The 23,987-nt window shown below is 43.5% G+C and overlaps 1 protein-coding gene across 1 annotated transcript; it reads right to left on the bottom strand.

Moving 5' to 3' along the window:
* Window positions 1-1,980: 1,980 nt before the first annotated feature.
* Window positions 1,981-18,417, bottom strand: DNAJC25 (DnaJ heat shock protein family (Hsp40) member C25). Its single transcript, XM_030566859.1, has 4 exons — window positions 18,109-18,417; window positions 9,597-9,749; window positions 4,248-4,718; window positions 1,981-2,286 (listed from the first exon to the last, which is right to left on the bottom strand). Exons 1-4 carry the CDS (start codon window positions 18,415-18,417, stop codon window positions 2,164-2,166), a joined length of 1,056 nt encoding a protein of 351 aa, XP_030422719.1. The 3' UTR covers window positions 1,981-2,163.
* Between the last annotated feature and the right edge of the window lie 5,570 nt (window positions 18,418-23,987).

Genomic DNA, 23,987 nt, shown 5'->3' with positions numbered 1-23,987 from the left:
AACTAAAATGATTAGGGGTTTGGAGAGGGTCCCATACGAGGAAAGATTAAAGAGGCTAGGACTCTTCAGCTTGGAAAAGAGGAGACTAAGGGGGGATATGATAGAGGTATATAAAATCATGAGTGATGTGGAGAAAGTGGATAAGGAAAAGTTATTTACTTATTCCCATAATACAAGAACTAGGGGTCACCAAATGAAATTAATAGGCAGCAGGTTTAAAACAAATAAAAGGAAGTTCTTCGTCACGCAGCGCACAGTCAACTTGTGGAACTCCTTACCTGAGGAGGTTGTGAAGGCTAGGACTATAACAGCGTTTAAAAGAGAACTGGATAAATTCATGGTGGCTAAGTCAATAAATGGCTATTAACCAGGATGGGTAAGGAACAGTGTCCCTAGCCTCTGTTTGTCAGAGGATGGAGATGGATGGTAGGGGAGAGATCACTTGATCATTGCCTGTTAGGTTCACTCCCTCTGGGGCACCTGGTATTGGCCACTGTCGGTACACAGGATACTGGGCTAGATGGACCTTTGGTCTGACCCAGTACGGCCGTTCTTATGTTAACCATTTTATTGTTTTATTACGTGTAAAGGCAAAAAAAATCAAGTTGTTTCCCTCCACTTCACACCATTTTTAAACCTTTGAAATATCAAGCACAATCTTCCCTGGTTGTCCTGGCAAGACCTGCTACATGTCTCAGACATAGAGCTGTATCATAACTGAAGTGTAGATGATGCTAAATCTATAATGAAGTTCAATTCTCCAAAATACTGGACAGCTATTGGAGTTAAATAGCTATTAGCAGATTTTACCAGTTTGACTAAACCCCTTTCCCCTCTCAATTGTTCAAGCTTTCACTCCCGCTCTTGGTCTGTCATTTCACTAGCTTTCTAGCCATCCAAAGCCTGAAATGCATGAAGAAATTTTAAAGAAAGTCCCCAACAGGTGCCACCAGCTGAACAGACACTAGTATAAGAGGGAGCCATAGCATACATGTGACTAACATCTGTTTTGTGCACTGTCTTAAATGGTCGAAGCAGCCTGAGCCTTGACCACACTAGGTCTTTCCACCAGTAAGGTTCCTTAACAGAGAGATGGCCACAGAACCTTCCCAAGCAGACGAGAGATGAATTCCTACTGAATACTTCTCACTTATGAAGAAAGCATGGGAGAAGTTGAGAGAAACATTCCATTTTTTCCCTTCATAGATGACTTGTGAAGTAGCTATGTTCAAAAGAGTCAGACAAGAGCTAAAGAGAATATTTTATTTATAAATGTTAATTTGGTTTTAGAATTTGAAACGGATTGGGGTTATAATCAACTTTTTTTTATTTACATAAGGCATTAAATTGCCCCTTTTAAACAAAAGGATTAGTTTCCCTTATACTAATACTATGGTGCAAGTAATATGGCATATTTAGTAGAATACTGGTACACTTGTTCCAAACAAGTATCTACAGTTCAGTGTACAAAGATTAAAACCCAAACCTAAGAGTCTAGCAAAATCTGCTTAATGTATCATTCTGCAGGACAAAGATTAAGGCCTGTTTGTGCTGAATAATCATGCTCCACTTGTTACCAGAATTAATAAAGACTATGATTCCAACTGCACAGGGCATGGAAAAGGCAAATATAAGTCCATTATGCTCAGTCTGCATCAAGTATACTATATTGGCAAGATCACTCGGATTTTGGAAGCTTTTGCATGGGGCTAGAGAGGAAAAATGAAGAGCCATAAAATTGCCCTGCCTATAGATTTTTACATGAGTGTTTACACACCCCTAACAACCAAATGTACAAACCTTATGGTTTTAAAGAGGGGACAAAACAAAAATGCAGCTAGGAGACTTCCAAAACTTTCTTGATGAAGGGTGTAAGGTATAGTTGGGTTGGCATTTGTTCTTACAGCTTTCATGTGAAACACTTCTTTAAACAAGGAACTCCAGCTCCACAAGCAAGTAGAATATAAACAATGAACTAAGTCTCTGTTTAACAGATTCACTTTTATTTATAAAAATGGTAAACTTGTACTAATTTTCTGCCTGATGAAATTATTCCTGAGTTTTAGATCACTGCCGAGGCACAGCAGATAAAACTCTGAAAATTTAGTTACGAAAATTTTTTGCAAGTCAGGTTTATCAGTACTGTACATTGTTCAACAGCCTTCAGTCATCAATAAACGTTAATCTTCCAGGTCCTTCATTCCTCATCCACCGCCTATATCTCTTCCATCGAGGGTCCATGGCCATCTTCTTCTTTAGCTCTTCCTCTTGTTCTTGCTTGTAGACCTGGATAGGAGTAAGAAAAAGTGACTTTAAATAAAGTCCAAGAAAAAGTCTGCTCTCAAGACGAGCCTCATACTAGAGGCAAGAGCTATTCCAGCTATTACAATGAATCAAACTGCAGATCCTTTTTTTTTTAAAACCATACACTCCAGGTTGCTATAGAGTCAGGTCAGTCTCAGATTGCTGGTGGAATGCAGAATTTGGCCCAGAGCTCCATTAACTTCAGTTGAGTTACTTTGGATTTAGGGTCTATGGTGGTGTAAGAGCAGTATTTGGCTTTATCTCGAATTTATTAAGCCCTTAAAGAATGCATTGTAAAACACCCAGGAACGTCAACTAAAAGCAGCATGCTTGTACAGGAGACTATACTATTCACAGCAACAAAGACAGGCAATACTCAGGAAACTGAGCAAACCCTTTACAGTATAGGAAATATTTAATGTAGTAACTAGAGGCACTGACTTAACAGTTTCCCCCAGTTGTTTTCATACTTGTGTCCTTCTGTAGTCAAGCCTAATTAGACAAATTTTGGAATGTGATTAAATCTGATGTTTTTATTTTTTTTTAATCTGTCTAGCTGTGGAAGTAAATGCTTTTATCATCACATTTGATGCGTTAGGATTAGAATTATAACTGGATATTTTAATTGCCAGGAAATTCTAAGCAAATGCTGATAGCTATTTTCGGGGTGGGGAGGTGTACGGGGCACCAGTTCAATCTAATCTTTAAAATATAACATCCTCAGGGGATACAACAGTACTAAACACACTGGTTTCAAAAGATCAGTAAATCTTGGGTCTAGACTGAAAAATTTCCCTCCATTACATTATGAAAAAGCCACCATGCCGTGTGGAAGTCACGTGTACAGTTAACTTCCCCATGATCAAGACTTCACAAACTTTTTCAAGCCTGTTTATCTAGGTCTGAAATTTGGCACTGCTGCTACTGTGATTCTTTCAGTTCCTAGTATTTTTTCCACCTGCTGCTGAACTAGCTAGCCTCTTTCTAGTAAGACAGACAGTAGGATTGATCTCCAACAGTGGATAACTGCATGGTGTCTTAATGGTAACGGAAGTTTTTCTGCACAAGAGATTTGAAGAACTCTGCACCCTAGACTGGCTAACTGTAGATATTATGTGGCACAGTTACAAAATATGAAGTACTGCTCTCAATAGTCATAAAATCACCACAGCAACACAGTAAGGCAGAAAACGTTTAAATATAGATTTACTGTGCTAAAGAGCTATGAGGGCTCCTAATGTGTTTTCACTTACAAATTCCTTGGTACAAGGATAATCTTTCACTTGCGTCTTGTACAACAAGAAGCAGAGTCAGTACTTAAATCAAAGTAATAGGCTTTGGAACATCCTCAGGACCAGGGCACGGAGCTTGTGTATTGTGTGGAGTCTCTGATCTGGAACAATGGAGCGCTATACTTGAATAAAACAGCCACGCCCTGCAAGAAGTATGTCAGACCCTGCATCACTGCAAGTCAGGAACTACTGAAGGGTAAAGAGGGCAGAGTCAGGAACTAGCTGAATTGGTAGAGTGATAAAAAACAATCTCAAACGGTTTGGATAAACACTTACTTTGGAGCAGGGGTTCTCAAACTGGGGGCTGGGACCCCTCAGGGGGCTGCGAGGTTATTACATGGGACATTGCAAGCTGTCAGCCTCCACCCCACACCCCGTTTTGCCCCCAGCATTTATAATGGTTGTGTTAAAAAGGTGTTTTTAATTTATAAGGGTGATATTCTAGCACATTGATAGATGAGCAAAGACTGTCTTTGATCAGAAAACCTGAATCTCATTGCCAAAAATCTCCAGCTTAATGAGCGATATCTAGAAATGAATCAGTCTTACAGGCAGTACAACCACAATAGACACCCTAGGAGAACACCAGGTTTTAAGCTGGATAAATTGGGCATTTAACATTCATTTTCACAACATGACACAACTACTCACCTCATAGTTCTCTCTTATCCATAGCTGCCGTTCCAGGAACGTCTCTTTCTGATTATCTTCCAGACTGTCAAACTGAGACTGCGACATTTTCATGTACCTGCGTATGATATACAGCTTCTCTTCCTCACCATATTCTCGCCCTTTAATATTAAAACAATAAATCCACCAACAATACCAAGCTATATACTTGCATAAGTAGAAAGGAGCTAAGAGGATTTGGAATAGAAGGATATCATATATTTTAGGCTTCTGATAGCCGCCTTTTATATCTATTTTATTTTTGATAATGTCTTTGATTATTTCTTCCTCTTCCTCACGGATTTCTTCCTTAGACCGTCTATTTTTGCCTTTTTCTTTAGCCCTATTCAGTAGGCCCTGTTGCTTGGCAATCTCAGATGCTTGTATACGATATTTTGGCACTGTAGCTAGGTAGTTAATGGCCTCGTTGTAGCTACTCCACCAGCTGAAGAACTAGAATAGAAAAAAGTAATAGCTTGTTAGTTTCAGCAGTAGCTTTAACAAAGAAAACAGAAGGAAAACATAAGAATCCATGACCTCTGGTACATAATCATTTAGTAAAAGTGGTAGCATCCCCATATGATAGATGCAGAGGGGTGAACTGACCTGCCCACGGTCTTACAGCAAGTCAGTAGCAATACCAGTCTAAAAACATCCCTGCCCAGAAAGGGTCTTCTGTGGGGCCTGAAAAGTGTGATTGTCCTGCCTAAGCTGAAGGACCAGGTCCCCTTGGCTTAACACCAACTGCAGACTCAAATCTCTTTGTGGGCCAGCTACTGGATGGAGAACAAATGCCACAATGTGTTAGCTCTGTTAAACCCAGGATTAGAACTCTTTAGTTCTTGGGCTCCAACCCTGCGCTCATTCTGCTAAAGAAAACATATTTCACAATCTAGAATGTTCAAGGAAAAGAAGAATCTGATAACATTTAATTTCATTCTTTTTAATGACAGGTAGAATGAGTTTACAACAGTAGTAAGATAGTGAGAGATTAATTTTCATAATAACCATGTATTATATCAGATAGAAGTTATTTTCATACTGAAGGATTATCCTGTGGATTACATTAGCAACCTTTCCTGCTGATGTTCTCTGCCTCAGTGACAGATTTTTAACCCCACATTATTAATGAAACCCAGTATACTAGCAACTGCTACGTTTATTCTTAAAGAGATACAAAAAATTCACAGAGCAATGGGGGGAAGCTTGCAGGGCCTATTCTAGAAACTGAGGCCTGGTCTACACTACGCGTTTAAACCGATTTAATGCTGCACCTGTCCACACAACGAGGCCCTTTATATCGATATAAATGGCTCTTTAAACCGGTTTCTGTACTCCTCCCCGACAAGAGGAGTAGCGCTGAAATCGGTATTACCATATTGGACTAGGGTTAGTGTGGCTGCAAATCAACGGTATTGGCCTCCAGGCGGTATCCCACAGTGCACCACTGTGACCGCTCTGGACAGCAATCTGAACTCGGATGCACTGGCCAGGTAGACAGGAAAAGCCCCGCGAACTTTTGAATTTCATTTCCTGTTTGCCCAGCGCACAGCTCAGATCAGCACGGGTGGCGATTCAGTCCCAAATCCAAAAAGAGCTCCAGCATGGACTGTGCGGGAGATACTGGATCTGACCGCTGTATGGAGAGACAAATCTGTTCTATCTGAGCTCCATTACAGAAGACGAAATGCCAAAGCATTTGAAAAAAATCTCCAGGCTATGATACAGAGTCCACAGCACAGTGCTGTGTGACAAGTGTTAACGGAAAGCCAAAAAATAAATGGACACTCATGGAGGGAGGGAGGGAGGGAGGGGTTACTGAGGACTCCAGCTATCCCACAGTCCCCAGCGGTCTCCGAAAAGCATTTGCATTCTTGGCTGAGCTCCCAATGCCTGTAGGGTCAAACACATTGTCCGGGGTGGTTCAGGGTATAGCTCATTAATTTACCCCCTCCCCCTGTGAAAGAAAAGGGAAAAAAATAGTTTCCTGACTTTTTTCAATGTCACCCTATGTCTACTGAATGCTGGTGGTAGACGCGATGCTGCAGCAGTGAACAGCAGTATCCTCTCCCCTCCCTTCCCTGGTGGCAGACGGTACAATATGACTGCTATCCGTCGTCATCATCAGCCCGTGAGTGCTTCTGGCTGGCCTCAAGTGAGGTAGGCCGGGGGCGCCTGGGTAAAAATAGGAATGACTCCCAGTCATTCCCAGTAGATGGTTCAGAATGGCTGGTTACCGTCTTCATCATAGCAACTGAGGACAGAGCTCCATCAGCCCCCTCCCTTTCATGTGTAAAGAAAAGATTCTGTACTGCCTGGACTATCAAAGCAGCTGAAGGCTGCCTCCCCCTCATTTTATCTCACTAACAAGTCAGTGTTTCTTATTCCTGCATTCTTTATTATTTCATCACACAAATGGGGGGACACTGCAACGGTAGCCCAGGAGGGTTGCGGGAGCAGGGAAGCAGTGGGTGGGGTTGTTGCAGGGGCACCCCCTAGAATGGCATTCAGCTCATCATTTCAGCGGGATATGACATGGAGCGGCTGTGCTCTCTAGTCCTCTTATACACTGGTTCTCTAGTACACTTGCCCCATATTCTAGGCAGGACTGACTATTTTTAGATACCAAAGGAGGGATTGACTCGGGAAGTCATCCCCATTTTTGTCTTTGCGCCCTCGGCCGACCTCAGCCAGGGGCACCCATGACAGCAGCAGATGGTACAGAAAGACTGATAATCGTCATCTCATCGCCAATTTACAATGGCAGGCAGGTGGTACAGAACAACTGATAACTCTCTCTGCTATCTTGCAAAGGCAAATGAATGCTGCTGTGTAGCGCTGCAGTACCGCGTCTGTTAGCAACATCCAGTAGACATAGTGACAATAATAAAAAGCTGAACGGGCTCCATGGTTGCCGTGCTGTGGCATCTGCCAGGGCAATCCAAGGAAAAAGGGCGCAAAATGATTGTCTGCCGTTGCTTTCACGGAGGAAGGAACGAGTGATGACATTTACCCAGAATGACCCGCGACACTGTTTTTGCACCATCATGCATTGGGGTCTCAACCCAGAACTCCAATGGGCGGGGGAGACTGCGGGAACAATGGGATAGCTACAGAATAGCTACCCACACACAGTGCAACACTCCAGAAATCGACGCTAGCCTCGGACCATGGACGGACACCACCGAATTAATGTGCTTAGTGTGGCCGCGTGCACTCGACTTTATACAATCTGTTTTACAAAACTGGTTTATGTAAAATCGGAATAATCCCATAGTGTAGACATACCCTAATTTACCAGAAGCATCATGTCTTGCTACAGAATACGACAACAGTTAAGAAAATGCTTCTCTTCCATACTAAAACACTGTGGCTCAGCTGCTTATACATTTGTTTGATGAGTATGCAGAATTTCTTCACTCACTGCATACTGCCACAAGCAATGATGGCACAATAGGGGACATTGAGTTTGCTGCTTGACAGAAATTCTATTCTTGTCCAGTACAGTGGAACCCTATTTTGGTGAGATCATTTCTCCCACATACAAACATCACTATCAGCAGAAGTTTGATACAAATGGAATTATGGTTTGCAAACTTCAATGCATTAAATAATTTGGGACCTTAATTCTAATTCTCCAGTTCAGTATCAGAGGATTTACCCACTGTAGCTAGTCCATATTATGGTATTACAGGACTACGAGTCACTGTTTAGATTGACACACAATACATCTTAGCTTAAAATGTCATGTTAAACTGTTTCACTGTTTTCTACTGGACAAAAACGTTCTTAAAGATTTTTAATTATCTTGGATTTGCAACTAAAGCAGTAGTACAGTACATCAGAAGTGGCGCTAACCATTTTAAATGGTTAATTAAATAGTTTATGTAAAGGCAATCTTATTAACTTGACAGGATTTGCTTTACAAGACTCAATCCCCTTCCATATCTTGCTTCATTCTTGAGTGAGGAAGGGACAACAGACAAAATAAGGCTAGAAAGATGAGAAAAAACAGCCTTTTCTCTGCGTAATTCACCCAGATAGTTATCAAAGTCTTACTGGGGCAACATTTCCTTAGTGAAAGATGTGAACTGCAACTTATGGAAAGATCAACTCTTGCATTAAGGCAATAGCTATAGCAGAGAGCAAACGAAAGCCAAATAGATTTAGATGTGAGGTTATGTTGGCTTTGCAATCATCAAAACCTCAGTAACAGACTAATGGTAAAGGAATCTAGACTTCAGTTTTTACTATTTTCCAGTTTAGAAAATTTCAGGCAAAAACGAATCTCCCCATTTATACCCAAGGAAAAGGAGGAGAGATGGGTGCTATTTCACCATCAGAACCAAGTAGGCTTGAGGAGAAGTAGGATATGTAGCTGTATAAGCCTTCAGGGATCTATCAGTTCAAGTGAACATTGCTTGGAGGGTGAGAACTCTATGACAGCTACTGATCTGCAGATGGTGCTATAAGCATTACGGAATCAAAAGCTCCTAGTTGGGTTATTTGGGGGGGAAATGATGAGAGAGACATCTGGACCATCAGATAGCAAGGTTCAATCATTTCTTCAGCTACAGCATATTAACTACTGGACATTTTATCTTTTATAGAATGTCTTGAGCAAGTAACTCCAATATACGTAATGCGAAGTGTTAAAGAAAAGAGTTAAGAAATTTATTCTATTTAAACAATTGCTCAAAGATGTATACAGAGTTATTTCCTTATCCAAAACAAAATATTTCCAAATTTCTAAACAGCAAAATATATGCATTTTAAGAGCAAGACTTCACTGATTGAAACTAATTCTTATTTTCATGGCTACTATGAAATCAGGAGCATGATTGTTTTAAATACATCAGTCATTATGAACATTCTTTCAATAAGAATTTCAAAATTAGCTTCTTAAAACACTGATATAAAAATGAGAAATTAGCTCAGTCTAACACTGAGCAATAATTTAGCTCCTACTGTTGAGATGGACTGTTTAGCCTTTAATTTTTTTGAACCATCGAACTAGATTATTTCTCCAGCAGTGCAAGTTTCTTATCCTTTAAATTATGGTACCAAAAAAAACCCCCAAACAAAGAAGTTAATACCACTAACTGCCCAGCCTTGGTCCAGGATACGATTTCTATGACTGGACAAATATCTGTCCAGCACACCAATGATAGTAGACCACACTTAAGCTGAAACAATGGAATGTTCTACTTGTACAATTGAAGAAAAAAACCTCAGTAACTCACTAATGGTAAAGGAATCTAGATTTCAGCTTTTACTATTCTCCAGTTTAGAAATTCAATATAAGTCATAATAAGCATAAATATAATTCACCTGAAACACAGAGATAGCACATACGGTGACTAGAATCACTATCCTGACGTCCACTTTAGGTGCCAATCTCCTGCTGTAGTAGTGATAATAATGGCTGTAATACTCTTCAGGATGATCCAACATGTAATCATAATCTTTACGTGTTTCTTCATCCTGGCAAGAAAAGTTAAAACAAAATTTTGTAGGTTTGCATCCTTAAGCTTTTAATCAGTATCACATAGAATATTTCATAAGATGGCTTGGTAGTGACGTGATTTTTGGTTACCAAAATTACTTTACTGTTACAACATCATTAGCCGTAAAACTGTGCTAGCCTGATTTCTATATGGAAGATGGGGAAAACTTTTTTAAAAAAAAACAATTTTTAATATTCAATAAGAAGCTACTGCTTTCCAGGTATTATGAAAATTCTTCAGATCTTTTCCTGTGCTCTGGCAACCTAAACATGTTTATTCTAAAACACATATGTAGCCCTGACTGAGTAATGCATACTTGGCTCTGTCTGAAGAAATTTCATTTTTGAACAGTTAAGCATTTGACAGCCACATACTAAGCACACGGTTGGTATTAGTTGGTTCTAATCCATCTCGGAGTCAATGCAAGGTGAGGGTTTTTGTTTTGTTTTAAAATACTCTGTTTTTTAGGAGTGTGTATATGTTTTTCAGTTTTTTGGGGGCAGTCTAATATTAAAGGCACCAAGTGACAGGACTGCTACCATTTCCTTTGGGAGATTTCCACGGCCTAACGGATCCCACTTTCTCAACATTTTCCTGGTATTTAGCCTACGCATCTCATCTCTTAATTACATTTAATTCGTCTTAGTTATACCCTTTGTACCATCCAGCATAATTCTCTTCTTTCTCCTGTAAAATATCTGTAGATTACACTCTCCATCCCTTAGCTGGTTTCAACGGTAGCCGTGTTAGTCTGGATCAGCAAAAAAAAAAAAAACAAAAAACAAGAAGTCCCTGTGGCACCTCAGAGGCTAACAAATTTATCTGGGCACAAGCTTTTGTGGGCTAGAACCCACTTCATCAGATGTACAAAGTAAAAGATGCAGGAGCAGGTATAAATACATGAAAGGATGGGGATTCCTTTACCAAGTGTTAGATCAGTGTAACGCAGACATGGGCAAACTACGGCCCGGCCTGGCCCGGCCTCTGAGCTCCCAGCCAGTTAGCCTAGTCCCCAGCCTCTCCCTCGCTGCCATGCCACCACGTGGACCATCCTCTGGCCTGCTGCTCCCACTGGGCAGCATGAGGAGCACAGCTGGCTCTGGCTGGGTGTAGTGGCTGCGAGCTCCTGCTGTTGGTAAGGGGGCGGGGGTTTTTGGTAAAGAAGCAGTGGGGTCGTGGGGGCAGTCAGGGAGGAGGGGGTGGTTGGATGGGGCAGAGGTTCTGGGGGAACAGTAAGGGGATGGGGAACAGGGAGGGTTGGTAGTCCCAGGGGGCCTGTCAGGGGACGAGGATGTGGATAGTGGTTGGGAGGGCAGTCGGGGACAGGAAGCTGGGAGGGGGTAGGATAAGGGGGTGGGATCCCCGGGGCAGTTAGGGGCAGGGGTGTGGATAGGGGTCGGGGCAGTCGGGGGGGTTGGATAGTGGGTGGGGATCCTGGGAGGGGACAGTCAGGGACGAGAAACAGGGGGGGTTGGATGGGTTGGAGGTTCTGAGGGGGGCAGTCAGGGGGTAGGAACTGGGAGGGGGCAGATAGAGGTCAGAGGCCAGCTGTTTGGGGAGGCACAGACTTCCCTACCCATCCTCCATACAGTTGCCAAGCCCGATGTGGCCCTTGGGCCAAAAAGTTTGCTCACCCCTGGTCTAATGAGATAAAACAATTAACAGCAGGATACAAAGGGAGGAAAAATAACTTCTGAAGTGGTAAAAGAGTGGCCCATTACAGACAAGAAGGTGTGAATAACAGTAGGTAGAAATTAGTATTGGGGAAATTAAGTTTAGGTTTTGTAATGATCCAACCATTCCCAGCAGAAACTGTCCGGTTTGGCCAATGTACATAGCAGAGGAGCATTGCTGGCAATGATGGCATATATCACATTGGTAGATGTGCAGGTGAATGAGCCCTCTATGCAAAAGAATAAATGGACACAAATCTGACATCAGGAATCATAACATTCAAAAACCAGTAGGAGAACACTTCAATTTCTCTGGCCACTCAATAACAGACCTCAAAGTGGGAATTCTTCAACAACAAAAAAACCTTCAAAAACAGGCTCCAACGTGAAGCTGCAGAACTGGAATTAATTTGAAAACTAGATACCATCAGACCTGAATGAAGGCCTGAATAAAGATTGGGAGTGGCTGGGTCACTACAAAACCTAAATTTAATTTCCCCAATGCTAATTTCTCCCTACTGTTATTCACACCTTCTTGTCAACTGTCTGTAATGGGCTACTCTCTTACCACTTCAAAAGTTATTTTTTCTTCCCTTGGTATCCTGCTGTTAATTATTTTATCTCGTTACACTGACTTAACACTTGGTAAAGCAACCCCCATCCTTTCATGTATTTATACCTGCTCCTGTATCTTTTACCTCATCCCTTAGCTGTGGCTTAGCCAAGCTACACCTATCTGGCCATTATAATCTTTCCTCAGAAACCACTACAGCCATTCTGATCCTGAATTCATTACTTTTCTCACCATTTAAAAGGAACATTTTTAACTTGAAAAGTCTGGAACATTACTTTTAAAAATTGTTGCGTCATTTCACATACTATGCTTGTCCTCCACAACACCCGCTGCTAATTTATGAATGATTACATTTTAGTTTTCTTTTTTTTTAAACTATCTTCCTCCTCCCTACTGCCGGATAGGGAAGCCAAACAGGGGAAAGCAGTGTTTCCAAAAGCACAAAGTAAACAAACTATAAAAGTAAATTTTTCTCTCATCTTTCTTCCAGTTATAAGAATCTCAGACACTACTTGTAACGTTAGTATTAATTTAAAAAATCACAGTTCTGAATTTTTTTGAGAGGATACCTGGATGAACATACCAAATGCAATGCTCTAGATGTCTGGAAGTTGGGTACAGGGGATTAATTTGACTCCAGTGAATGTAGTTTGCTACAATTGGAGATGGGGACTATTTCCAGATGAAATACAAGATGTTTATATACCCTTTAGAATGCTAACACATTTTACTTGACTTTGTTCATATTTTTTTCATCAGCAGCAATTTTTTACCTTGCCACCCAGTTAGTAGCTTAAAAACTTTAAAGCTAACTCAAATATTGATATAGCAAACGTATCCACAATATATCTAGGGATTAATACATTATGAGAGTTACGGGAAGTTTCAACTGAAAGACAATACAGTAGAACCTCAGAATTCTGGACACCTCAGGAATAGAGGTTGTCCGTAACTCTGAAGTGTTCCGTAACTCTGAAGAGGTTAGACTTCTGACCCTTGGGGCTTCAGCCCTGCAGCTCTGCTCCTGGCTTCAGCGGGGCGTGACGAGGTAGATGGCACCAGGGCTTGGGGCTTCAGCTACAGGGGGAGCACCAGTGCTGAAACCGGCACTCCACTCGTAGATAAAGCCCCAAGCCCCAGCGCCCCTTGTGGGGCTGAAGCCCCAAGCCCCAGCACTCCTCCCCCCAGTCTAAAGCCCCGAGCTTCAGTGCTCCCGAGGGTCAGAAGCCCTATGCACCATCTCCCCCACCCTGAACCCTGACATGCCCTCCTCAACAGCTGCAGCCTCAACCCTCTGTGCAGCTGAAGCCCTGAGCTCCATCACTGAAGTCCAGAGGCAATACAGTATTTGCTGTTTGTTTGGTTTTTTGGTCTCCGCTGCTGCCTGATTTATGACTTCCAGTTCCACAGGATGTCCAGTTGACCGGAAAGTCTGCAACTCCAGTGTTTGTATCTTAAAGGTTCTACTGCAGTTTGTTTGCAAAATCAGAGCTACCAGTCTGAATATGCTTAATTTTATTGGTAATGGAATGAAGAAGCCTTCCAAAGGAAAAAAGGAAAGGTGTGGAAGAGACTGTACAGTTTGCATGCAGGCCTAAAGTAGCACTATTTTTGAGAGAAAACCCATTGCTTTTGAGCTTAATAGGTAGCCCTAATTGCTTTTGCAAGCAAAGGTCCTTGAATTTCTCTCAGTAAGAGACTCTTCACAAATAAATAAGGCCCCTGATGCTTGCTTACCTGGATACCCTTCTGTAGTCTGCAGCCTCAATATTGGCAGGAATAAACAAAAAAGAAAATTACAAAGTACCCTTTCAGTTACAACTGAAAGGGCATTTCCATTCTACCGTCCTATATCTGGTTTGTTTCAATTTGTTTCATTTTTGGAACACTTCCCCTTTGGATTGACATTTTTTATAGTCAATTTCTTACAGAATACTTAATGAAATATTTTTAAGTGTATGGAACAAGGAAATGACGTTAAATTACACTGATTTTCCTGAAGCCTGCTCATGAGAGTTATGGTTATATCACAATTTTAACTCTATACTGCTGAATGCTAGCATTCTATGAGGATCATTAGATGGTCACACAACATATGGCAAAGTGACAATCTGGAAAATACAGCAGAAATAAAGGTCATTTTTACATAAGAATGGCCATAATGGGTCAGATCAATGCTCCAAGTTAGCTCAGTATCCTGTCTTCCAACAGTGGACAGTGTCAGATGCTTCAGAGTGAATAAACAGAACAGGGCAGTTTATCAAGTGATCCATTCCTTGTCATCCAGTCCCTGCTTCTAGTAGCCAGAGGTTTAACGACACTCATAGGGTTGGCAACCCTGACTGTCCCGAATAATAGCCATATCGTCTATGAATTTCTCTGTCTTTTTTTTAACCCAGTTCTACTTTTGGCCTTCACAACACATCCTCTGACAACAAGTTCTACAGGTTCACTGTGCATTGTGAGTATGTTTTATGTTTTAAATCTGCTGCTTAATAATTTCTCTGGGTGGCCCCTGGGTCTTCTATTATGTGAAGGGGTAACCACCACTTCCTTATTCACTTTCTCTACACCATTCACAATTTTATAGATCTCTATCATATCTCTTCCCTCCCACCCCCAATTTCTCTCTTTTGCAGGATGAACAATCCCAGTCTCTAATCTCCCCTCACATGGAAGCTGCTCCATATCCCTAATAATGTATTTTTTCCAATTCTAATATATATATTTTTGGGATGGAGCAACCAAAACTGCATGCAGTATTCAAGGTGTGGGCACGCCACAAATTTATATAGTGGCATTATGGTATTTTCTGTCTTATCTATCCCCTTTCCTAATGGTTCCTAACATTGTTAGATTTTTTGACTGCTGTTGCATTTATCAACATTCAATTTCATCTTCTATTTTGTCACCCAGTCTTGTGAGGTCCTTTTTAACTCTTCAGTCTGCTTTGGACTTAGGTGTCTTGAGTAATTTTGCATCATCTGCAAATTTTGCCACCTCACTGTTTACCCTTTTTCCATATCATTTATGAATACGAAGAACAGCACTGGTCCCAGTACAGGTCCTTGGGGAACCCCACTATTCACCTCTGTCCACTGTGAAAACTGACCATTTATTCCAACCCTTTGTTTTCTGTTAACCAGTTACTGATCCACGAGAGGATCTTCCCTCTTAACCTATGACTCCCTACTTTGCTTAAGAACCTTTGGAGAGAGACCCTGTCAAAGGCTTCTGAAAGTCCAAGTATACTACATCCACTGGATTACTCTTGTCCATACATTTGTTGAACCCTCAAAGAATTCTAACACCTTGGTGAAGCAGGATTTCCCTTTTAAAAAAAGCAGTGTTGATTCTTCCCCAACATATTGTGTTAATCTATGTCTTTGATATTCTATTCTTTGCTATAGTTTCAACCAATTTGCCAGGTACTGCAGTTGGGTTTACCAGCATTGCCTCTGGAGCCCTTTTAAAAAAAAACAAACTGGCATCACATTAGCTATCTGCTAGTCATCAGGTACAGAGGCTGATTTAAGTGATAGGTTACGTATCATAGTTAGTAGTTCTGCATTTTCATATTTGAGCTCCTTCAGAAATCTTGGGTGAATACTATCTGGTCTTGGGGACTTATTACTGTTTAATCTATCAATTTGTTACAAAACCTCCTCTTACTGACTCCTCAACCTGGGACAGTTCCTCAGATGTGTTACCTAAAAAGAATGTCTCAGGTGTGGGAATCACCCGCACATCCTCTGCAGTGAAGACCGAAGCAATCATTAGCTTCTTCCCAATGATCTTGTCTTCAAGTACTCATTTAGCACCTTGACCATCCAATGGCCCCACTGACTGTTTGGCAGATTTCCTGCCTCCAATGTACTTCAAAAATTGTTACTGTCAGTTTTTGTCTTTTGCTAGCTGCTCTTCAAATTCTTTTTCAGGCTGCCTAATTATACTTTTACACTTCACTTGCTAGAGTTTATGTTCGTTCCATTTTCCTCAGTTGGATTAGACTTCCAATTTCTAAAGGATGTCTTTTGTCTCTGTCTCTTTTACTCTGTTGTTTAGTGATGCTGGCATTTTTTTGGTCCTCTTACTTTTTTTCTTCCCTATTTGTGGTACATATATAGCTTGAACACCCATTATGGTATTTTTAAAAAAATTCATGCAGCTTGCAGGCATTGCACTCATGACTGATTCTTTTAATTTCTATTTAATTAGCCTCCTTGCTTTTATGTAGTTCTCCTTTTGAAGTTAAATGCTACTGTGGCAGATTTCTTTGGTATTTCATGCTCACACACACCAGTACAGTAAATTTCTTTTCTCCCTCCGATGTTCTTCCAGTAAGATTATAAAATGACAACTATATTGGAATCTCTAAAATGCACCTTTTTCTATAGCCTTCAGATACAAAATGTTATACTATGCACTATAGCACAACTCCATTTATCCAAAGTGTTTAGGGGGCATCCAAATAGATTGTTACTTATTTGGTCTTTTGTGTGGAGTTGATATGGGCTGGGGGGTGGGGGGGAGGAGAGAAAAAGGAGAGCATCTCCATTCCCAGATGCACAAATCAATCATTTAGTGAGAAATCAAACAAACAGTGTACAAGTACTTATGATGAATCTCCTATTATAAAAAATTATATGGATAGGCTGCAGTAAATAAGATCCAGGCAAATGCAGCACAAATCACACCCTAAAAGAAAAATACCACAATGCATTCTTCACACATATACTCTTTCATCCACTATGTGAGAACATCCCGCTCAGGGAAGAAGAAAAGCATAACTTCTGTAGGAGCTGTACTTCTAGGGATTTCTTCTCACTATGGATGTCACACAGGTACAAGACAGTCATGTATGAAATTTTCTTCTATAGATTTGGAGGGGGGGGAGACGAGGGAAAGGAAAGGAGTGATATCTGGATTAATCCAGCTGGCTTCCTCCCCCTAACCCCTCATATTCTGCAGAAGCCAAAATGGGAACCCTAGAGAGGGGAGAGGGAGAAGCAGTACTCATCTTGTATCTACTCTCCCAAAGGCTCTCATCAGCCCAGAGATGTGGAGGGGAGCATTAGGCTTTAAAAGTACTAACCTCCTGTGAGACCATGTCATCTAGGAGGTAATATCTGCACCAGACATGTACCTGCCTCCTTATTTTACACCCAAGTTTAACTATACTACACAAAGCTGTGGGTCTCACTTTTTCATCACTCTAAGTTAGTTATGTAACAAATGCTGAATTGTAAAATGCATGTTTTGAAAAGGGTTAGGAAGCAAGTGACCTTTACTTTACACAGTTGTGATGTGGTCCCCATGCTAACAGCTGGTTTTAATCACACTTTTAAAGTAACAAAACGATTCCTCTGTTATTTTACCTTAGCTACACTTACTTTTCTCATGTTTCCTCCCAGTCAAGCCATTTACATTAATTTACTTTAGTGGAGCCCTAGCCCTCTATAAGAACATATGTTCTATTCACAAAACAGGGCAGCTGCTCTGTCTGCTTCCACCATGTTGCCCTACCAGCTTCTCAGCCCTGACCTGCTGTGACCACAGCTAGGGGACAGTGGCTCATCCCCTCTCTGCTGAGGGTGCCTACAAAGATGTGAATTAGTGCCAACTGCAGAGGTTGGATTTTGATACCTGGCCATTATCCCAGGGCCAGACAGGCCTGCTGATGGGAACAGGATCCCAGGGGCAACCAACCTGGCCCAGACCCCAGTCAGTCACCACCCCCATACACCTCACTGCGACCCCTGGCATCCGCCGGGCCCCTGACCGGGGTGGGCCCCTCCAGCCTGAGACACACCCCATTCCTGCAGCTCCCCAGCCTGTGCTCTTATTGTCCTCCTCTGCCCCAGCCCAGCCCCCTACTCCCTCAGTGCGGGGAGCCCCCCCGCAAGTGTCACCCCCTTCCCACAAGCTAGTCCTTCTCCCTCAGCTTTCCCCAGACACCCCCCCCAGCCTGACCTCTGGCTGGAAGCCCCCTCTCCCCAGGGACTCCCCCGGCTCGAGCCCCCCGCTCGCCCCCCGCGGTGTCTCTTACCGGAGCGGCTCCGGCCGGGGCAGCGGTCCCGCTCTCTCACCTTGAGGGTCTCGTAGGCGGTGGCGATGAGCAGGAACTTCTCGTGCGCCGTCTGCAGGGTCTCCCCGCCGGGCCCGGCCGGCTCCCCGCGGTGCCGGTCCGGATGGTACTGGCGGGCGAGCTGCCGGTAGGCGCGGGCGATCTCGGCCTTGCCCGCGGCCCGGCTCACGCCCAGCACGTCGTAGCACACCTGCCGCCCGCAGTACAGGCCCTCGATCAGGGCCCGGGCCGGCCGCGGGGCCAGCGCCGCGGCCGCCAGCAGCCACCACAGCAGCCGGCCCCGCGCGCCGCCACACAGCGCCGCCGCCATGTCCGCCCGAGCGCCGCGCATGCGCACGCGCTGCCGCTGGGCGGGGCCAAGCCAACGAACGTGGCCATGGGGCGGAGCCGCAAGCGGGAGGAGCTAGCGCGGTGGCGGGGCTAGCGGAGAGGAGCCAGTAAAGTAGAGGGCGTGGCTTGATGAAAGGGGCGGGGCCATAAGGCTGCCAGTCCTGCGGTAGGGAGGAACAAAGGGAGGGTTGTAGGCGGGGTTATCAGAGGGAGGTGGGGCCAGGAGCGAGCGCTGTCAGCAGAACCAAGCGAGGGGGTGGAGCCAGGGGAATCACAACGTGGCTTACCTAGTAGATACACGCCCGCCTCGCGTCTGACGTATTGACCTCTGCATGTGCCCAAGTGGGCAAAATCTTCCTCCACCCCACTGGGAGCTAGGAAGCCCGGTTCCATTCACGGGTCAGAAGGGGCTGTCCACAAAAGCACGCAACACATTTTTTGGTGGTTTGCAAGATCCAGCAGGCCACCTCTAGTAACACTTCATAATACTGAAAGAAAACACACAAAATTAAGGACCCACACAGCATCTGATGAAGTGGGTATTCACCCACAAAAGCTCATGCTCCAATATGCCTGTTAGTCTACAAGATGTTATATATAACAGACATCAGGTACTTAATAAAAAAAACAGGAGAAGTGTTTACCCTCCTGGGCAATTTTATTAAAGTGACGGTGTCTTACAGCTGTTCTCTAGTAAAAGGAAAGTAAATCTCTGACAAATGGAACGCCCCTTCACAGGAGTCAGCATAGGAAAAATGTACACAAGCAGCTTCAGAAGTTATGCCCAAATCCAAATGCATCCACCAAACCTCAATTATTTCTAGTACGTGGTATTTCGCTGGTGAACGGTTCTATCCTGGATATATCTGCCCTGCAGAGTTAGCTTGAGTCAGAACAGCCACACTGCAAAATTACACTCAAGTTGCACAGAGTGAGCTGATCAGCAGCACCAAGTGGCTGCATTTCTACTTCATTATTAGCTCGACCATCAGCAGCACTCAAGCTTCCACCCACACTCCTGATAGGCCTGCTACCTGGAGTTTAAAGCATTGACTTAAGCTAGAGACTTTTGTGTGTGGACAGGAGTCAGGGTAAGGACTACACTCAAATTATACCTCCAGCTAACACTGCGGTGAAAGTGAGCCCTAAGACTATGTCTACACTTCCATGGTAAATTGACCTAAGCTACGCAACTCCAGCTATGTTATTCACGTAGCTGGAGTCAATGTAGCTTAGGTCGACTTACTGCAGGGTCCACACTATGCTGGGTTGACGGGAGATATTCTCCCGTTGACTTACCTTACAGTAACTCCTCACTTAATGTTATAGTTATATTCTTGAAAAATGCGACTTTAAGCGAAACGATGTAAAGCAAATCCAATTTCCCCATAAGAATTAATATAAATGAGGGGGAAGGTTCCAGGGAATTTTTTTTCATCAGACAAAAGACTATATTATATATGTATATATACACACAGTATAAGTTCTAAAGACACTTTAATAGTGGTACACAGTGATGATGATTGTGAAACTTGGTTGAGGTGGAGGAGTCAGAGGGTGGGATATTTCCCTTACTGCTAAATGATGAACTAGCAATTGGCTGAGCCCTCAAGGGTTATCTCTCTCACTCTACAAGGCAGCAGGAATGGAGGGAGATAAGCACATTTCCCCTTTAAGTACACTGCCTTGTTAATTAGATCAGCTTGCTGAGACCCACAGCTGCTGCAAGCTCCCTCCGTCCTGAGCCCTGGTGTGTCCCCCCTGTTCTATGGAAGATGGGGTAAGCAGGGTGCAGGAGCAGGGGGGAGGGGGACACCCTGACATTAGCCCCACTCTTTGTTCCCTCCCCACCCACCGCACAGCAAGCAGGAGTCTTGGGGAGCAGCTCCAAGGCAGAGGGCAGGAGTAGCACATGGCAGTGGGGGAAGAGGGACAGCTGCAATTGATAGCCTGCTGGGCGGCTGCTGCACAGGGAACTTAGAGGACTGGGGAGCTAATAGGAGGGCTGCTGGTCCACCCTGGTTCCCCCACCAGATAGGTGCAAGAGGCTGCTCTTCCTGCAAGCAGTAGACAAAGCAGACGGCTGCCAAATGATGTTAGAAGGGAACATTGCACAACTTTAAACGAGCATGTTCCCTAACTGATCAGCAACAATGAAACATTAACCGGGAGGACGTTAAGAGAGGAGTTACTGTACGCTTCTCGTTTGGGGTAGAGAACTGGGGTGACTGGAGAGTGATCTGTGGTCAATTTGGCGGGTCTTCAGTAGACCCACTAAATCAACCCTGGTGCATTGATCCCTGGAGTGTCGATCCAGGGGGTAGTGTAGACATAGCCTAAGAGTTAGCAAGATGGTTATTGTGCAAGGTGCTTTCCAAATGCAGAGGAAAACAGTCATTGGCCTAAAGAGCAGACAACCTTAAGCTAGGTCTACACTACAGAGTTTTGTTGACAAAAGTTGTGTCACTTTAATTAAATCGCTTTATTGAAACTGCTGTTGCTTGTCCACACTACGCTCCTTGTGTCAGAAGAGTACATCCACACTAGCAGCTCTTGCATCGACACAGAGAGCAGTGCACTGTGGGTAGCTATCCCACTGTGCAACTAGCCGCAGGGTGCTTTGGGAAAGGTTTGTAATGCCTCATGGGGCTGTCATAACCTTAGTCCCAGATTTGGACCTTAGCATCCAAAATATGGGGGTTAGCATGAAAACCTCCAAGCTTAGTTACCAGCTTGGACCTGGTACTTGCTGCCACCACCCAAAAAATTAGAGTGTTTTGGGGCACTCTGGTCCCCCTGAAAAACCTTCCCTGGGGACCCCAAGACCCAAATCCCTTGAGTCTCACAACAAAGGGAAATAATCCTTTTTCCCCTCCCCCCCCTCCAGGTGCTCTTGGAGAGATACACAGACACAAGCTCTGTGAATCCAAACAGAGTGACTCCCCCTCTCCGTTTCCAGTCCTGGAAACAAAAGCACTTTCCTCTTCACCCAGAGGGAATGCAAAATCAGGCTAGCCAATTCAACACACACAAATCTCCCCTGATTTCTTTCTCCCACCAATTCCCTGGTGAGTACAGACTCAATTTTCCTGAAATTTCCCAGTAAAGAAAACTTCAACAGGTCTTAAAAGAAAGCTTTATATAAAAAGAAAGAAAAATACATACAAATGGTCTCTCTGTATTAAGGTGACACAATACAGGGTCGATTGCTTAAAAGAATATTGAATAAACAGCCTTATTCAAAAAGAATACAAATCAAAGCACTCCAGCACTTATATTCATGCAAATACCAAAGAAAAGAAACCATATAACTTACTATCTGATCTCTTTGTCCTTACACTTAGAAACAGAAGACTAGAAAGTAGAAACTACTTCTCCAAAGCTCAGAGAAAGCAGGCAGACAGAAAACAAAGACTCAGACACAAACTTCCCTCCACCCAAAGTTGAAAAAATCCGGTTTCCTGATTGGTCCTCTGGTCAGGTGCTTCAGGTGAAAGAGACATTAACCCTTAGCTATCTGTTTATGACAGGGGCAGATACAGCATCACGTGATGTAGGTTTCTCAATCCCATCTTCCATGGGCATCCTACTAGATTGCCAGCTGCTTTTCACCTGAAGGGTGGAGGGTGAGAGTGTGTGACAGGGAGTGTGTATGTGGGGTGTGTGTGTGTGTGTGAGACAAAGACTAGTGTGTGTTGAGGGAGTGTGTATGTGAGAGAGACAGTGTGTGTGTTGGGGAAGAGTGAGTGTGTTGGCAGCATGCTGTCGCTTTAAGTTCAGACAGAGGCCAGAAGCAACCAGTCCTGAGGCTGGGGACACCCACTCCATCTGGGGTGACCAGACAGCAAATGTGAAAAATTAGGACAGGGGGTGAGGGGTAATAGGAGCCTATATAAGCAAAACACCCCAAAATAGGACTGCCCCAATAAAATTGGGACATCTGGTCACCCTACCTCCATCAGCCATCGCCTCCCTCCCTGACTTTCCACAGAACAGCAGTCCTTCCTCCCCCTCAGCAGCAGCCTGCCTGCTGCTCCTATTGCCCAGGGGGAGCAGGATTTCAGGTTAATGATTTGCTGTTTTGCGACCACATGCTCAACTGTCAGAATTTCTTGGAGCTTTGAAAGGGGAGGGGCACATGCTTGCATAGCTGTATGTAGTGCAGTAAAGTTCAAAGCAGTGAGCAGAGCAGTCATGGTGGACATTGTGGGATACTAGGGAAGGCCAGTTATGGCAACATAGCGAAATGGCAGCGTCTACACTGACACTTTGTCACTTTAACTTTGCTGCAAAAAGCTCTATGCCTCCCATCAAGGAGGTTTTATTTTGTCGGCAAAACAACAGAGTTTTGGTGACAAAAGTAGCATTATAGTGTGTACACCTCCACTGTTCTGTCAGCAAAAGTTGCCTTTTTGCCAACAAAACGGTGTATTGTAGTCCAGGCTTTAGCTCTATACTAGAAACACTACAGCCGCACACCTGCAGCTGTGCCGCTGTAGTGTAGACACTCATCACAGCAATAGAAGGGTTTTCTTTTGTCACTGTGGTAAATCCACCTCTGTGAGAGGTGGTACCGCCTTTGGTGGAAGAATTCTTCTATTGCCCTAGTGGTGTCTCCACTGCATCAGAGTTTAGTTTGACTTAATGACATTATACAGGGCATGACATTTCTCTGTGCGGAGCAATGTAGTTAAACTGGCCTCACTTTCTAGTGTAGACCAGCCCTAAGTCTCTGATCCTGCATTTGGATTAGTGTCGACAGACCCTTTCACTTGACTTCAATGAGGTTCTGTACAGATACCAGTGTCTATGCATGTAGATCCAGGCCTAAAAATGGGTAGTAGTGCAGAATTGGATGCCTTTCCGTGGTTTGATTTTTCTTCATATGTTGGGATAGTCTGTAACGTTTGAGCACTAGTACCTGCAAGAAGGGATGTTGGATGGGATGGGATCAGAGTTACTACAGAGAATTCTTTCCTGGGTGCTGGCTGGTGAGTCTTGCCCACATGCTCAGGGTTTAACTGATCACCATATTTGGGGTAGGGAAGGAATTTTCCTCTGGCAGATTGGCAGAGGCCCTGGAGGTTTTTTGCCTTCCTCTGCAGCATGTGGCACGGGTCACTTGCTGAAGGATTCTCTGCAGCTTGGGTCTTCAAACCACAATTTGATGACTTCAGTAACTCAGACATAGGTTGGGGGGTTGTTATAGAAGTGGGTGGGTGAGATTCTGTGGCCTGCACTGTGCAGGAGGTCAGACTAGATGATCATAATGGTTGCTTCTGACCTTAAAGTCTATGAGTCTGTAAGTTCTAGTTGTAGGTGACAATTTGTAACTGCTGTATAGCTAGGTTTTTTTTTTTAATGTTTATTAATCTAAAAACTTTGCAGGTTTGGTCACTGAGTAAGGTCAGTATTTATATTTTTGTTTATCTGTTGTCTGGAGAATTTAGCTAATTCTAATGGTTGCAGTACAACTGTTCTACACCAAATGTACTTAAGCCCAGATCCTGAAAAGATCCATGTGAGCAAACCTCTGTGAGTTTAGTTCTA

Source organism: Gopherus evgoodei, chromosome 6 (genome assembly GCF_007399415.2).
Source record: "Gopherus evgoodei ecotype Sinaloan lineage chromosome 6, rGopEvg1_v1.p, whole genome shotgun sequence".
Classification (NCBI taxonomy): Eukaryota; Metazoa; Chordata; order Testudines; family Testudinidae; genus Gopherus; species Gopherus evgoodei.
Note: the sequence above shows the minus strand (reverse complement) of the source record. Positions and strands in the feature narration are given on the sequence as shown.

Coding starts and splice junctions, on each gene's coding strand:
- DNAJC25 (XM_030566859.1), bottom strand. CDS start 18,417: ATGGCGGCGGCGCTGTGTGGCGGCGCGCGGGGCCGGCTGCTGTGGTGG. Junction 9,750..18,108: donor CCGCCTACGAGACCCTCAAG/GTGAGAGAGCGG, acceptor TTTTCTTGCCAG/GATGAAGAAACACGTAAAGA. Junction 2,287..4,247: donor GGATAAGAGAGAACTATGAG/GTGAGTAGTTGT, acceptor ACTCCTATCCAG/GTCTACAAGCAAGAACAAGA.